Source organism: Nerophis ophidion, linkage group LG23, assembly GCF_033978795.1.
Source record: "Nerophis ophidion isolate RoL-2023_Sa linkage group LG23, RoL_Noph_v1.0, whole genome shotgun sequence".
Taxonomy (NCBI): Eukaryota; Metazoa; Chordata; class Actinopteri; order Syngnathiformes; family Syngnathidae; genus Nerophis; species Nerophis ophidion.
Genome location: NC_084633.1, coordinates 25519313 through 25537629, shown reverse-complemented (window position 1 = coordinate 25537629; position 18317 = coordinate 25519313). Strand labels below are relative to the sequence as shown.

Sequence of the window (18317 nt, the reverse complement as noted above, 5' to 3'; positions counted from 1 at the left end):
AGTTTTGGATCTCTACACTTTGGCCAGCATTTTCAAAAGTCTGCGTTTTTAAAGACAATAGTATGCGTCTACATGTGGAAAATACGCCTAAACGCAGAGATAAGCAGGGCTGGGCGATATGGGCTTTTTTAATATCTTGATATTTTTAGGCCATGTCACGATTCACGATATATATCTCTGGATATTTTGCCTTAGCCTTGAATAAACACTTGATGCATATAATCACAGCAGTATGATGATTCTACGTGTCTACATTAAAACATTCTTCTTCTTATTTTAAACTTTCATGCAGAGAGGGAAATCACAACTAAGTCAATTGACCAAAACTGTATTTATTAAACAGTTATTAAGCAGTGGCACAAACTTTCATGTCATTTCAAAACAGAAAGTGCAAAATTGTCAGAGACATTTTAAAATAAGCTGTGAGTGCACTTTTGTGCATGATGTCACTAAGATGACATATCAAAACAACACTAAATTAAAGTTCACTTTTTGTACAGAACGCTGGTACAATAGTTCAAAACAAATAAAGTGCACTTTTGTGCATGATGTCACAAAATATTTCAATAACTGTCAAATAAAAATGAGCTGCATGATAAGAAATCAAATAAGTGTACAGTTGTGATCAAAATTATTCAACCCCCACACAATTTTGGTGTTTTAGCAAGTTGGACATTTATTCCGTATTTTGTTTATAGTCATATCAAATAAAGATGCAATAAATAGACAAATGAACCTTGGATTACATTATATTTTGTAACATACCAAACAGTGTCATTTCTCTTACTATCTCAATGACATAATTATTCAAACCCCTTGAAGATCATAACTCTTAAGAACAGAATTTGAATAAGGTCTTTTCAATCAGGTGTTGAAAACACCTGTAGATGTGATTAGAACCATGACGAGCAACAATTAAACTGATTGAAAAAGACTGTGACGCTCAGCTTCTTGTAGATGGTCAATGGTGTATTTGCAACATGGTGAAGTCCAGGGAGTGGTCAAAGAAGTCAAGAGAGGAGGTAATTTCTCTTCATAAGAAAGGATATGGATATAAGAAAATAGCAAAGACATTACACATCCCATGAGAAACAGTTGGGAGCATAATTCGCAAGTTTAAAGCTAAAGGCACAGTGGAAACACTACCTGGGCGTGGTAGAAAGAGGATGCTGTGTGCAACTGCTGTCCGGTATTTGAAGCGTACGGTGGTGAAAACCCCCCGGGTAACAGCTAAGGAACTTTAACAGGACATTGAAGAGGGGGAAACACAGGTTTCGTCCCAGACAATAAGGTGTGCACTACGAGATGAAGGTCTCCATGCCAGAACTCCCAGGCGCACCCCACTTCTGAATACCAGGCACAAGAAAATAGACTCCAGTATGCCAGAAATCATCTGGAAAAACCCCAAAGGTTTTAAGAAACTGTTCTATGGAGTGATGAGACAAAACTGGAACTTTTTGGGCCTATGAATCAACGTTATGTCTGGAGGAGAAAAAATGAAGCTTACAAAGAGAATAACACCTTGCCTACTGTTAAGCATGGTTGGGGGTCAATCATGCTCTGGGGCTGTTTCTCTGCCTCAGGTACCGGGAATCTCCAGCGTGTTCAAGGCATTATGAATTCTATTTCCTACTAGGATATATTAGCTGCAAATGTTATGAAGTCAGTGACGAAGCTGAGGCTTGGGAGACATTGGACCTTCCAACCAGACAACGATCCCAAGCATACCTCCAAATCAGAGTGGTTGCAGAAGAAGGGCTGGAAGACTCTGGAGTGGCCTTCACAGTCGCCAGACCTAAATCCTATAGAAAACCTGTGGTGGGAATATGAATGAACTGGAGGCCTTTGCCCAAGAGGAATGGGCTAAAATACCTGTAGATCGTTGCAAGAAGCTTGTGTCCGGTTATGTATCACGTTTGAAGGATGTCATTACTGCCAAAGGGTGTTCTACTAAGTACTAAAGAATCATGTAACTAGGAGGTTGAATAATTTTGTCAATGAGATATTAAGAAAAATGTCCTTTTTTGGTATTTTGTAAAATACAGTGTTACAATTTAAGTTGCATTTGTCTATTTGACACATCTTTATTTGATATGACTATAAACAAAATACGGAATAAATGTCCAACTTGCTAAAACACCAAAATTGTGTGGGGGTTGAATAATTTTGATCACAAATGTATGTCCTTCGCTATGTGGTAGGTTCCTGCGGACGTTATCTCCTTCAGCTATATGACTAGTGTTTTCATCATACGGTGTTGATGTGGAAATGGTTGCCTCGGCATTTTGATGGCGTGGCACCGAACGGAGATGTTGACATGCGGAGTATTCACTCTTCGTTCTCTAGTAGGGGACTTTTTAAATGATACTACATATTAGCAGTAATGCTACTTTTTGTAGCAACGCTTTTGCCCCACATTTGACAAATTACGGTTTTCTGTCAACATATTCCCATAGCTCGGTTGGTAGAGCGGCCGTGCCAGCAACTTGAGGGTTGCAGGTTCAATCCTAGTCACTGCCGTTGTGTCCTTGGGCAAGAAACTTTACGCACCTGCTCCCAGTGCCACCCACACTGGTTTAGTATGATGATTCTATGTGTCTACAGTAAAACATTCTTCCTCATACTGCATTAATATATGCTACTTTTAAACTTTCATGCAGAGAGGTAAATCACAACTTAGTCAATTTAGCAAAACTGCATTTATTGAATACTCTTTATTCTCTCGCGGGTGACTTTTTAAATGAAAGAACAAATTAGTAGTGCTGCTACCTTTTGTTGTAACACTTCTGCTGCATACTTTGCATATTGCTGTTGTCTGCTGAATATCTTCCCCCTTGAAGCCAAACCACCACCAGATGATAGACCACCTGCTGTTTTTTTGGGGCATTAATTGTTCTTCCTCCATTTGTGATTGGTTTCACACCTTCTCATTCTTGTAATGTACTCGCTCCGCTCAGCTTGCACCACCTGCCTCTGCTAACGTTAGCCATGCTGCTACCTCTCTGCTCGGCGAGAGCGTATGACGCGCAACAGTATGTGACGTATGTAAGAAGGCGGGCTTGTTTTACATCTCTGTGAGAAGGAGAGACGAGAAGGAGTGAGAAACGGCAGTGATGTAATGCCCGCAGCTAAAAGCAACTGCGTGAGAAGGTATACTCAAATATTACAATATAGTCATTTTCTATATCGCACAGAGGTAAACATGTGATATATCGTTTATATCGATATATCGCCCAGCCCTAATACACTGCCGCGTTACTGAGGACGCCGCACCAATCTGCCTGTCGATCGGAAGATCCACTCTTCCCTCACTCGTGAACAAGACTCCTAGGTACTTTAACTCCTCCACTTAAGTTTAAGCTTAGTCTTTATTTGAAGGGACACTGTACAAAAACATTAAGCTCAAAGACAGATATGGTCTGTACAAGATCATAGCTAAATAGCTAATTTCCATCTGCAGTCCCTGGCTACCTAAATTAAATGGATACAAATATCATGCAATAAAATTATGACAATAAAATCATACCATATCACGTAATCAAATTAGGAAAAGTCATAAAATGCCCTTTCATGGACACATACTTAATATACAAAATAAACCACATCTAATTTACATCATCACACATAGACAGTACATGCTCTTGTTCACATTTGTCATCATTTGTAAAAAAAAACATGATTTTAACAGACACACCTCACATTTAAAACAAAAATGCTGTCATGGATGAATACAACACACATTTAGTTGATCTGCCAAACATAGTGCCCACCTTAGTGACCATGTGAGCAGCTTTGATTGCTCCAAATAGGGCTGGGCGATATATGATATAAATTACGATATTTTGCCTTGGCCTTGAATGAACACTGGATGCATATAATCACAGCAGTATGAAGATTCTATGTGTCTACATTAGAACATTCTTCTTCATACTGCATTAATATATGCTACTTTTAAACTTTCATGCAGAGAGGGAAATCACAACTAAGTCAATTTTCCGTCAGTCTACCCCAGGGCAGCTGTGGCTACTGATGTAGCTTACCACCACCAGATGTGAATGAATGATGAGTCCCACTTCTCTTTGAGCGCTTTGAGTGTTTAGAAAAGCGCGATATAAATCTAAGTTATTAATTTACCAAAAGTGTATTTATTGAAGTTATTAAGCAATGGCACAAACACTCATGTCATTTCCAAAACATAAATTGCAAGACTGTCAGAGACATTTTAAGTGACAAATAAAAATGAGCTGGTTAATAGAAAATCAATAATTATATATGTGGTATGTTACTACGGTTATGAAATTCTCTTCATTCTCCAGCGAGTGACTTTACAAACGATGCTACATATTAGCAGTAATGTTACTTTTTATAGCAACGCTTTTCCCCCCCAGACTTGACAAATTACGGTTGTATGTTCGACATAATCCCCCTTTAACCCAACCACCGCCAGACGATGGAAACCCTGCTGTTTTTATTGGGAATTAAGTCTTCCTTCATTTGTTACCAGATCCGCACCAACTTTCTCTTGTACGGCTACGTTAGCAGCTAACGTTAGCCACGCCGCTACCTCTGCCCTGCGAGGGCGTGCATGTGACGCGTGACATGACAGTTTGTGACGTATGTAAGAATGTGCGCCTGCTCGTCTGTGAGGAGACACAAAAAAGAGCGAGAAGAGTACGCCCGCAGCTAAAAGTCCTGCGTGAGAATGTATACTCGAATATTACGATATAGTAATTTTCTACATCTCACGGAGACAAACCCGCGATATATCGTATATATCGATATATCGCCCAGCCCTAGCTCCAAAGCCACTTTTTAACTCTTTTTAACTTCAATTGTAAATGAAGAGTAATCTGTTAAACTTTTCAAGTTTGTTGTGAGGACGTTCCATTATTTTATGGCTTTATATGAAAAGGCTGAATGTGCAAAGGATGTGTTACATTTGGGTACGCTACATTGCTCCCCGGTGGAGGCTCCAATCTTTGTAGTTGTCACAGCAGATGTAAACTAGACAAAGTGCTTAACTGGCGCTGGTGCAGTGTTATTTAGGATTTGATGGGCTATTCGTATCGATGCTAATCTTTGAAAATTAGCTTAGTTTAACACTGTTTATTTTTGGAGAACTAACTTGGGGCAGAGTCTCCTACCCAACACGGAGATGGCACTCTAGTGATGGGATCGGCAGTTCTTTTGACTGTACTGAATCACTAGAATCAGTTCCTTAAATTGATTCGTTCAAAAGATTCGTTCACCGAATCACTTCTGCAAAAGAAGTTCTGTGTGCAGGGCGGCGAATCATTAGTCAGTCAGTAACAGCTTCCCCAGCGGCAGATCTCGGTGTGTGTCAGTTTGCAAACGACACAAGCCCTCAACAACCAATGAACGACGCGCACAGTGACTGAACAAGGTCCTCAATGTGACGTCATCCTTTGCGACACAGTCACTTCTCTGTGTCAGTACTTTCGCTAACGTGATTCACGTCGCGACAGAGTCAGTTCTTTAGTGTCAGTACGTTCGCGAACTGGATTCACGTTAGGACACTGTCAGTTCTCTGTGTAAGTACGTTCGCGAACGTGATTCACGTGATTCACGTCGCGACACAGTCAGTTCTCTGTGTCAGTACGTTCGCGAACGTGATTCACGTCGCGATACAGTCACTTCTCTGTGTCAGTACGTTCGCGAACGTGATTCATGTGATTCACATGATTCACGTGATTCACGTCGCGACACAGTCAGTTCTTTAGTGTCAGTACGTCCGCGAACGTGATTCACGTGATTCACGTTAGGACACAGTCAGTTCTCTGTGTAAGTATGTTCGCGAACGAGATTCACGTGATTCACGTCGCGACACAGTCAGTTCTCTGTGTCAGTACGTTCGCGAACGTGATTCACGTCGCGATACAGTCACTTCTCTGTGTCAGTACGTTCGCGAACGTGATTCATGTGATTCACATGATTCACGTGATTCATGTCGCGACACAGTCAGTTCTTTAGTGTCAGTACGTTCGCGAACGTGATTCACGTGATTCTCTTCAGGACACAGTCAGTTCTCTGTGTAAGTATGTTCGCGAACGAGATTCACGTGATTCACGTCGCGACACAGTCAGTTCTCTGTGTCAGTACGTTCGCGAACGTGATTCACGTCGCGACACAGTCAGTTCTCTGTGTCAGTACGTTTGCGAACGTGATTCACGTGATTCATGTCGCGATACAGTCACTTCTCTGTGTCAGTACGTTCGCGAACGTGATTCACGTGATTCAAGTGATTCACATGATTCACGTGATTCACGTCGCGACACAGTAGGTTCCCTGGGTCAGTACTTTCACGAATGTGATTCACTTGATCCACATGATTCACGTCGTGACACAGTCAGTCCTCTGTGTCAGTACGTTCGCGAACGTGATTCACGTTAAGACACAGTCAGTTCTCTGTGTAAGTACGTTCGCGAACGTGATTCACGTCGCGATACAGTCACTTCTCTGTGTCAGTACGTTCGCGAACGTGATTCATGTGATTCACATGATTCACGTGATTCACGTCGCGACACAGTCAGTTCTTTAGTGTCAGTACGTCCGCGAACGTGATTCACGTGATTCACGTTAGGACACAGTCAGTTCTCTGTGTAAGTATGTTCGCGAACGAGATTCACGTGATTCACGTCGCGACACAGTCAGTTCTCTGTGTCAGTACGTTCGCGAACGTGATTCACGTCGCGATACAGTCACTTCTCTGTGTCAGTACGTTCGCGAACGTGATTCATGTGATTCACATGATTCACGTGATTCACGTCGCGACACAGTCAGTTCTTTAGTGTCAGTACGTCCGCGAACGTGATTCACGTGATTCACGTTAGGACACAGTCAGTTCTCTGTGTAAGTATGTTCGCGAACGAGATTCACGTGATTCACGTCGCGACACAGTCAGTTCTCTGTGTCAGTACGTTCGCGAACGTGATTCACGTCGCGATACAGTCACTTCTCTGTGTCAGTACGTTCGCGAACGTGATTCATGTGATTCACATGATTCACGTGATTCATGTCGCGACACAGTCAGTTCTTTAGTGTCAGTACGTTCGCGAACGTGATTCACGTGATTCACGTTAGGACACAGTCAGTTCTCTGTGTAAGTATGTTCGCGAACGAGATTCACGTGATTCACGTCGCGACACAGTCAGTTCTCTGTGTCAGTACGTTCGCGAACGTGATTCACGTCGCGACACAGTCAGTTCTCTGTGTCAGTACGTTTGCGAACGTGATTCACGTGATTCATGTCGCGATACAGTCACTTCTCTGTGTCAGTACGTTCGCGAACGTGATTCACGTGATTCAAGTGATTCACATGATTCACGTGATTCACGTCGCGACACAGTAGGTTCCCTGGGTCAGTACTTTCACGAATGTGATTCACTTGATCCACATGATTCACGTCGTGACACAGTCAGTCCTCTGTGTCAGTACGTTCGCGAACGTGATTCACGTTAGGACACAGTCAGTTCTCTGTGTAAGTACGTTCGCGAACGTGATTCACATGATTCACGTCGCGACACAGTCAGTTCTCTGTGTCAGTACGTTCGCGAACGTGATTCACGTGGCGATACAGTCACTTCTCTGTGTCAGTACGTTCGCGAACGTGATTCATGTGATTCAAGTGATTCACGTGATTCACGTCGCGACACAGTCAGTTCTTTAGTGTCAGTACGTTCGCGAACGTGATTCACGTCGCGACACAGTCAGTTCTCTGTGTCAGTACGTTCGCTAACGTTATTCACGTGATTCACGTCGCGATACAGTCACTTCTCTTTGTCAGTACGTTTGCGAACGTAATTCATGTGACTCAAGTGATTCACATTATTCACGTGATTCACGTCGCGACAGTCAGTCCTCTGTGTCAGTACGTTCGCGAACGTGATTCACGTTAGGACACAGTCAGTTCTCTGTGTCAGTACGTTCGCGAAAATGATTCACGTGATTCAAGTGATTCACATGATTCACGTGATTCACGTCGCGACACAGTAGGTTCTCTGGGTCAGTACTTTCACGAATGTGATTCACTTGATTCACACGATTCACGTCACAACACAGTCAGTCCTTTGTGTCAGTACGTTCGCGAACGTGATTCACGTCGCAACACAGTCAGTTCTCTGTGTCAGTATGTTCGTGAACGTGATTCACTTGATTCAATTGATTAACGTCGCAACACAGTCAGTTCCCTATATCAGTACGTCCGCGAACGTGATTCACGTGATTCACATGATTCACGTGATTCACGTCGCGACACAGTCAGTTCTCTGTATCAGTATCAGTTCTCTAGTGTCAGTTTGTTCGTGAACGTGAGTCACGTTAGGACAGAGTCAGTTCTCTGTGTCAGTACGTTCGCAAACGTGATTCACGTCGCAACACAGTCACTTCTCTGTGTCAGTATGTTCGCGAACGTGATTCACGTGATTCACGTCGCAACACAGACAGTTCTCTGTGTCAGTACCTTCACGAACGTGATTCACGTGATTCACATGATTCACGTCGCGACACAGTCAGTTCTCTGTGTCAGTCCGTTCACGAATGTGATTCACATGATTCACATGATTCACGTCGCGACACAGTCAGTCCTCTGTGTAAGTACGTTCGCGAACGTGATTCACATGATTCACGTCGCGACACAGTCAGTTCTCTGTGTCAGTACGTTCGCGAACGTGATTCACGTGGCGATACAGTCACTTCTCTGTGTCAGTACGTTCGCGAACGTGATTCATGTGATTCAAGTGATTCACATGATTCACGTAATTCACGTCGCGACACAGTCAGTTCTTTAGTGTCAGTACGCTCGCGAACGTGATTCACGTCGCGACACAGTCAGTTCTCTGTGTCAGTACATTCGCGAACGTGATTCACGTCGCGACACAGTCACTTCTCTGTGTCAGTACGTTTGCGAACGTAATTCATGTGATTCAAGTGATTCACATGATTCACGTGATTCACGTCGCGACACAGTAGGTTCTCTGGGTCAGTACTTTCACGAATGTGATTTACTTGATTCACATGATTCACGCGATTCACGTCACGACACAGTCAGTCCTCTGTGTCAGTACGTTCGCGAACGTGATTCACGTTAGGACACAGTCAGTTCTCTGTGTAAGTACGTTCGCGAACGTGATTCACGTCGCGATACAGTCAATTCTCTGTGTCAGTACGTTCGCGAACGTGATTCACGTGATTCACATGATTCACGTGATTCACGTCGCGACACAGTAGGTTCTCTGGGTCAGTACTTTCATGAATGTGATTCACTTGATTCACATGATTCACGTGATTCACGTCACAACACAGTCAGTCCTTTGTGTCAGTACGTTCGCGAACGTGATTCACGTCGCAACACAGTCAGTTCTCTGTGTCAGTATGTTCGTGAACGTGATTCACTTGATTCAATTGATTAACGTCGCAACACAGTCAATCAATCAATCAATGTTTACTTATATAGCCCTAAATCACTAGTGTCTCAAAGGGCAGTCATTTCCCTATGTCAGTACGTCCGCGAACGTGATTCACGTGATTCACATAATTCACGTGATTCACGTCGCGACACAGTCAGTTCTCTGTATCAGTACGTTCGCGAACGTGATTCACGTCGCGACACAGTCAGTTCTCTAGTGTCAGTTTGTTCGTGAACGTGAGTCACGTTAGGACACAGTCAGTTCTCTGTGTCAGTACGTTCGCGAACGTGATTCAGTTGATTCACGTGATTCACGTCGCGACACAGTCACTTCTCTGTGTCAGTACGTTCGCGAACGTGATTCAGTTGATTCACATGATTCACGTCGCGACACAGTCATTTCTGTATCAGTATGTTCGTGACCGTGATTCACATGATTCACGTCGTGACACAGTCAGTTCTCTGTGTCAGTAAGTTCGCGAACGTGATTCACGTCGCGACACAGTCAGTTCTCTAGTGTCAGTACGTTCCCGAACGTGAGTCACGTTAGGACACAGCCAGTTCTTTGTCAGTACGTTCGCGAATGTGATTCACGTAATTCACGTGATTCACGTCGCAACACAGTCAGTTCTCTGTGTCAGTACGTTCGCGAACGTGATTCACGTGATTCACGTCGCTACACGGTCACTTCTCTGTGTCAGTACGTTCACGAACGTGATTCACCTGATTCACGTCGCGACACAGTCAGTTCTCTGTGTCAGTCCGTTCACGAATGTGATTCACATGATTCACGTCGCAACACAGTCAGTTCTCTGTGTCAGTACTTTTGCGAACGTGATTCACATGATTCACGTCGCTACGCAGTCAGTTCTCTGTGTCAGTACGTTCGCGAACGTGATTCACGTCGCGACACCGTCACTTCTCTAGTGTCAGTACGTTCCCGAACGTGAGTCACGTTAGGACACAGCCAGTTCTCTGTGTCAGTACATTCGCGAACGTGATTCACGTATTTCACGTGATTCACGTCGCGACACAGTCAGTTCTCTGTGTCAGTACGTTCGCGAACGTGATTCACGTGATTCACATGATTCACGTGATTCACGTCGCGACACAGTCACTTCTCTGTGTCAGTACGTTCGTGAACGTGATTCACTTGATTCACATGATTCGACTCGCGACACAGTCAGTTCTGTGTCAGTACGTTCGTAAACGTGATTCACGTCGCTACACAGTCAGTTCTCTGTGTCAGTACGTGCGCGAACGTGATTCACGCCGCGACACAGTCAGTTCTCTGTGTCAGTACTTTTGCGAACGTGATTCACATGATTCAGGTGATTCACGTCGCGACACAGTCACTTCTCTGTGTCAGTACGTTCGCGAACGTGATTCACATGATTCACGTCGAGACACAGCCAGTTCTCTGTGTCAGTACGTTCGCGAATGTGATTCACGTGATTCACGTCGCGACACAGTCAGTTCTCTGTGACAGTACGTTCGCGAACGTGATTCACTTGATTCACATGATTCGACTCGCGACACAGTCAGTTCTGTGTCAGTACGTTCGTAAACGTGATTCACGTGATTCACATGATTCACGTCGCTACACAGTTGGTTCTCGAACGTGATTCACGTCACGACAGTCAGTTCTCTGTGTCAGTACGTTCACCAACGTGATTCACATGATTCAAGTCGCGACACAGTCAGTTCTCTGTGTCAGCACTTTTGCGAACGTGATTCACATGATTCACGTGATTCACGTCGCGACACAGTCACTTCTCTGTGTCAGTACGTTCGCGAACGTGATTCAGTTGATTCACGTGATTAACGTCGCGACACAGTCACTTCTCTGTGTCAGTACGTTCGCGAAAGTGATTCAGTTGATTCACATGATTCACGTCGCGACACAGTCATTTCTGTATCAGTATGTTCGTGACCGTGATTCACATGATTCACGTCGTGACACAGTCAGTTCTCTGTGTCAGTAAGTTCGCGAACGTGATTCACGTCGCGACACAGTCAGTTCTCTAGTGTCAGTACGTTCCCGAACGTGAGTCACGTTAGGACACAGCCAGTTCTTTGTGTCAGTACGTTCGCGAATGTGATTCACGTAATTCACGTGATTCACGTCGCGACACAGTCAGTTCTCTGTGTCAGTACGTTCGCGAACGTGATTCACGTCGCGACACGGTCACTTCTCTGTGTCAGTACGTTCGCAAACGTGATTCACTTGATTTACATGATTCGACTCGCGACACAGTCAGTTTTGTGTCAGTACGTTCGTAAACGTGATTCACATGATTCACGTCGCTACACAGTCAGTTCTCTGTGTCAGTACGTTCGCGAACGTGATTCACGTGATTCACGTCGCGACAGTCAGTTCTCTGTGTCAGTACGTTCACCAACGTGATTCACATGATTCACGTCGCGACACAGTCAGTTCTCTGTGTCAGTACTTTTGCGAACGTGATTCACGTGATTCACGTCGCTACAGTCACTTTTCTGTGTCAGTACGTTCGCGAACGTGATTCAGCTGATTCACATGATTCATGTCGCGACACAGTCAGTTCTGTGTCAGTATGTTCGTGAACGTGATTCACATCATTCACGTCGCGACACAGTCAGTCCTCTAGTGTCAGTACGTTCCCGAACGTGAGTCACATTAGGACACAGTCAGTTCTCTGTGTCAGTACGTTCGCGAACGTGATTCACGTAATTCACGTCGCGACAGTCAGTTCTCTGTGTCAGTACGTTTGGGAACGTGATTCACTTGATTCAATTGATTCACGTCGCGACACAGTCAGTTCTCTGTGTCAGTACTTTTGCGAACGTGATTCAGTTGATTCACATGGCGACAGTCAGTTCTGTGTCAGTATGTTTGTGAACGTGATTCACATGATTCACGTCGCGACACAGTCAGTCCTCTAGCGTCAGTACGTTCCCGAACGTGAGTCACGTTAGGACACTGTCAGTTCTCTGTGTCAGTACGTTCGCGAACGTGATTCACGTGATTCACGTAATTCACGTCGCGACAGTCAGTTCTCTGTGTCAGTACGTTCGCAAACGTGATTCACTTGATTCAATTGATTCACATCGCGACACAGTCAGTTCTCTGTGTCAGTAAGTTCGCGAACGTGATTCACGTTATTCACATGATTCACGTCGCGACACAGTCACTTCTTTGTCAGTACGTCCGCGAACGTGATTCACTTGCTTCACATGATTCACGTCGCGACACAGTCAGTTCTCTGTGTCAGTACGTTCGCGAACGTGATTCACTTGATTCACATGATTCACGTCGCGACACAGTCAGTTCTGTGTCAGTATGTTCGCGAACGTGATTCACGTGATTCACATGATTCACGTCGCGACACAGTCAGTTCTCTGTGTCAGTACGTTCGCGAATGTGATTCACGTGATTCACATGATTCACGTCGCGACACAGTCAATTCTCTGTGTCAGTACGTTCGCGAACGTGATTCACTTGATTCGCATGATTCACGTCGCGACACAGTCAGTTCTCTGTCAGTACGTTCGCGAACGTGATTCACATGATTCACGTCGCGACACAGTCACTTCTCTGTGTCAGTACGTTCGCGAACGTGATTCACGTGGCGACAGTCAGTTCTCTGTGTCAGTACGTTCGCAAACGTGATTCACGTGATTCACGTCGCGACACAGTCAGTTCTCTGTGTCAGTACGTTCGCGAACGTGATTCACTTGATTCGCATGATTCACGTCGCGACACAGTCAGTTCTCTGTGTCAGTACGTTCGCGAACGTGATTCACGTGATTCACATGATTCACGTGGCGACACAGTCAGTTCTCTGTGTCAGTACGTTCGCGAACGTGATTCACGTGGCGACACAGTCAGTTCTCTGTATCAGTACGTTCGCAAACGTGATTCACGTGATTCACGTCGCGACACTGTTAGTTCTCTGTGTCAGTACGTTCGCGAACGTGATTCACGTGATTCACGTGGCGACACAGTCACTTCTGTGTCAGTATGTTCGCGAACGTGATTCATGTCAGTTCCACTCATACCGGCATGGTCGCGGCGAAGCTCAACTGAACTGAAAAAGGAACGAATCAGTTCATAAAGTGATTCGGTACAGTACGTTCACTCAAAAGATTTGTTCATTTGCGAACGACACAACATTTCTGCACGCCACTCTTTTCCGAGCGAGAACCATGGACTTGGATTTAAGGGTTGGACAATATCGGCAAAATAGCCTTTATCGGACATCTCTAATCATAAGCTATTATAAGTGTCATCCATCACCTTCTGAGTAGAACTGCGCATCTTGCTGGTAGATCTTTGGGTCTTTTTTCTTCAGAAGCGACAATGTTCGGTAAAAATTCCTTTCAGCCTCTGGATCCAACTCCTGGATGGTGCAACACAACAAGGTTGTTATTATTATTATTAAATATTCACCTGCACCACTCGTGGACAATCCAAGGAGTGGAAAGCGATGCTTACAACTTCACTCTCATCCGAACTGGATTCAGACGATTCATCATCATCGTTATCTCGGTCTCCATATCGATCTTTGACTGCACAAAATGACACAAAAAACTACGTTAAAAACAACCTCCGGTTAGCTTCTGTCCATGTTAGCGCGACCAAACTGCTAATGTTAGCTAACAGGGACACACTTACGCCTTCGAAGTTCTTCACTTTGTCGGTATTTGTCGTATTTCTTGGCAAACTGGGAGTTGATTCTTAATTGTGTATGGCCGGACATGGCTCGGTGCGGTTTAAAAAAAAATGTTTATAATCGAAACGTGGTGGAGAATATCATCATAGCGACGCACGCTTTGTAACGTGTGGTCGAGACCAGTCACGTGGTTTCCGGCGCGCGTCCTGTGGTTTTACTGTAGGGGGCGCACGCGCACTGTAAGTAAACGTGTCCAACCTTTTTTGGGGGGGGGGGGGGGGGGGGGGGATTATAAACCTTTATTTAAGTCTTTGTCACGTAACATGAATTGATTAACGTGGACCCCGACTTAAACAAGATGAAAAACTTATTCGGGTGTTACCATTTATTGGTCAATTGTACGGAATATGTACTGTACTGTGCAATCTACTAATAAAAGTTTCAATCAATCAATCAAACATTATGTTTATTGTAGTAAATCATGTTACATTGTCATTTACATGATGTTTATTGTATAAATCATGTTAAAATTCACTTAACATGTTTATTGTAGAAAATCATGTTACATTGTCATGTAACATTATGTTTATTCTAGTCAATCATGTTACATTGTCATTTAACAAGATGTTTATTGTAGTAAATCATGTTACATTGTCCTTTAACATGATGTTTATTGTATAAATCATGTTACACCTTCATCTAACATGTTTATTGTAGTATACCATGTTACATTGTCATTTAACAAGATGTTTATTGTAGTAAATCATGTTACATTGTCCTTTAACATGATGTTTATTGTATAAATCATGTTACAACTTTATCTAACATGTTTATTGTAGTATACCATGTTACATTGTCATGTAACATTAAGTTTATTCTAGTAAACCATGTTACAATGTCATTTACATGATGTTTACTGTAGTAAATCATGTTACATTATCATATAACATGATATTTATTGTATAAATCATGTTACATTTTTACTTAACATGTTTATTGTAGTAAATCATGTTACATTGTCATGTAACATTATGTTTATTGTAGTAAATCATGTTACATTGTCATTTACATGATGTTTACTGTAGTAAATCATGTTACATTGTCATATAACATGATGTTTATTGTAGTAAATCATGATACATTGTCATTTAACATGATGTTTATTGTAGTGAATCATGTTACATTGTCATTTAACATGATGTTTATTGTAGTGAATCATGTTACATTGTCATTTAACATGATGTTTATTGTATAAATCATGTTACATTTTCATCTAACATGTTTATTGTAGCCCTGCGATGAGGTGGCGACTTGTCCAGGGTGTACCCCGCCTTCCGCCCGATTGTAGCTGAGATAGGCGCCAGCGCCCCCCGCGACCCCGAAAGGGAATAAGCGGTAGAAAATGGATGGATGGATGGATGTTTATTGTAGTAAACCATGTTACATTGTCATGTAACATTATGTTTATTCTAGTAACTCATGTTACATTGTCATTTAACATGATGTTTATTGTATAAATCATGTTACATTTTCATCTAACATGTTTATTGTAGTAAACCATGTTACATTGTCATGTAACATTATGTTTATTCTAGTAACTCATGTTACATTGTCATTTACATGATGTTTATTGTATAAATCATGTTACATTGTCATTTACATGATGTTACAGTGTTGCAGTCACAAACAATGAAATCCTATATTTTTACGGGAATGATCCAACCAGTGACGCGTAACCTTGAGCAGTTAATGATTAACAATCAGACGTAAGTCAACTTTCTTTGAAAGGCAATACATTCCGGCCGTCGCTGCCGACAAAACCAAACTTTCACCGCGTGAGATTGTGTCGCTTTTGAGGTTCAGTCAGTGTCATCATGTTGGAAGCGTGAGAATTTGGCTGTAGGCAACCCGCAGACTGGGTGGTGGGCGTGTTGTATGCAAATGTACATTAACAATAAATAAATGAACTATTTAATTATGATAAATCAAAACGTAATTACTTCATGATGTATCTATTTGATATTTCCCTCCCAGGTATTAATATGCTGATATGCTGAATATTGTCAGGTGATTACTGTTTTCATATTATCTGGACGATGAGGCGGTACAAAATGAAATTTTTTGCTTATTCCTGCTCTTCTTTTTTTATTTTCTTACTTCACGTTTTTGCAGAATAAGAAATGTCTTTGGAGATGCTATTTTTTTTTAAATTGTGTATATTAGACAATATTTTTTTGTGTTTCGTTTATTTCAAATAAATTAGTGGGGAGCGGGGAACACACTTGTCACGTTCAAAGACAGATCACCTTTTAAAACTTTATTAATCACTTTATTAATATTTAATACTATATTTATGACTTTATAAAGATTTAATACACATTTATCACTTTATTAAGACTTAATATTTTCTTTATCACTTTATTAATATTTAATACTATATTTATCACTTTATTAATATTTAATACTATATTTATCACTTTATTAATATTTAATGCTATATTTATCGCTTTATTAAGACTTAATACTTTATCACTTTATTAAGATTTAATATTGTAGTTATCAGTTTATTAAGATTTAATACTATATTTATCACCTTATTAAGATTTGATACTATATTTGTAATTGTATTAAGATGTAATACTATATTTCTCACTTTATTAAAATGTAATACTATATTTATCACTTTACTAAATTTGAATATTTTATTCATCACTTTATTAGGATTTAATACTGTTTTTATCACTTTATTAAGATTTAATACTATATTTATCACTTTATTAAGATGTAATACTATATTTATAATTGTATTAAGATTTAATACTATACTTATCACTTTATTAAGATTTAATACTATATTTATCACTTTATTAAGATTTAATGCTATATTTATCGCTTTATTAAGATTTAATACTTTATCACTTTATTAAGATTTATTTTGTAATCATCAGTTTATTAAGATTTAATACTATATTTATCACCTTATTAAGATTTAATACTATATTTATAATTGTATTACGATTTAATACTATACTTCTCACTTTATCAAGATTTAATACTATATTTATCACCTTATTAAGATTTAATACTATATTTATAATTGTATTAAGATGTAATACTATACTTCTCACTTTATCAAGATTTAATACTATATGGGTTGTACTTGTATAGCGCTTTTCTACCTTCAAGGTACTCAAAGCGCTTTGACACTACTTCCACATTTACCCATTCACACACACATTCACACACTGATGGAGGGAGCTGCCATGCAAGGCGCTAACCAGCACCCATCAGGAGCAAGGGTGAAGTGTCTTGCTCGGGACACAACGGACGTGACAAGGTTGGTACTAGGTGGGATTTGAACCAGGGACCCTCGGGTTGCGCACGGCCACTCTCCCATATTTATCACTTTACTAAAATTTAATATTTTATTCATCACTTTATTAGGATTTAATACTATATTTATCTTTTTATTAAGATTTAATACTATATTTATCACTTTACTAAAATTGAATATTTTATTCATCACTTTATTAGGATTTAATGCTATATTTATCTTTTTATTAAGATTTAATACTATATTTATCACTTTACTAAAATTGAATATTTCATTCATCACTTTATTAGGATTTAATACTATATTTATCTTTTATTAAGATTTAATACTTTATTTATCACTTTATTAAGATGTAATACTATATTTATATTAGTTTATCAAAGGGAAGGGAAGTATTTCTTTGTAATATCATATAAATAGACGACTACATAAAGGCTATCCAATCCAGATTGTGACCAGACTGTAAAATTCACGGATTGAACGCTGCTTCCAAACTCAAACCAGCTGCTTTAGACCTTAAAAAGTCCAAAACTTGTGTTTAAAATCCCATTTTGGTGTCACTTTCAGTCAGACATTGTTGTTGTGACCTCCTGATGGCAGACACCAATCCTAACCGAGTCATTCTCAACATGCACGTGTACTTTCAGTTGTTATTTTGGACAAATGTCAACTCTCAGTTGGCGTGGGAGGATTCTGAGGAAGCCTTGTGGGTTTTTTTTGTTTCCCTCGCAGCGTGATATGTGGACTTTCTAGGAAAAGGATGTATTTTTCCACATAAGCGGTGTAAGCCTCCCCTCCCCCAGGAGAGGGAAATAAAAAAAGAAAAACACAGGCCAGGTTTTCATAGCACAGCTGCTCAAGTGTGGAATCTGCTGCCGTGTGTCAAAGTTCTCTCCAACTGTAC

The 18317-nt window shown here is 41.3% G+C and overlaps 1 protein-coding gene across 1 annotated transcript in view; it reads right to left on the bottom strand.

The window, feature by feature from the left end:
- The window catches only part of kri1 (KRI1 homolog), a 37947-nt gene extending 23653 nt beyond the window's left edge, over positions 1-14294 (bottom strand). Inside the window, exons 1-3 of the mRNA XM_061885344.1 lie at positions 14082-14294; positions 13902-13975; positions 13704-13806 (exon numbers count right to left, since the gene is read on the bottom strand). Coding sequence (XP_061741328.1) covers positions 13704-13806; positions 13902-13975; positions 14082-14166 — 262 coding nt within the window. The 5' untranslated portion in view covers positions 14167-14294. The remainder of the gene's footprint in view (positions 1-13703; positions 13807-13901; positions 13976-14081) is intronic.
- Between the last annotated feature and the right edge of the window lie 4023 nt (positions 14295-18317).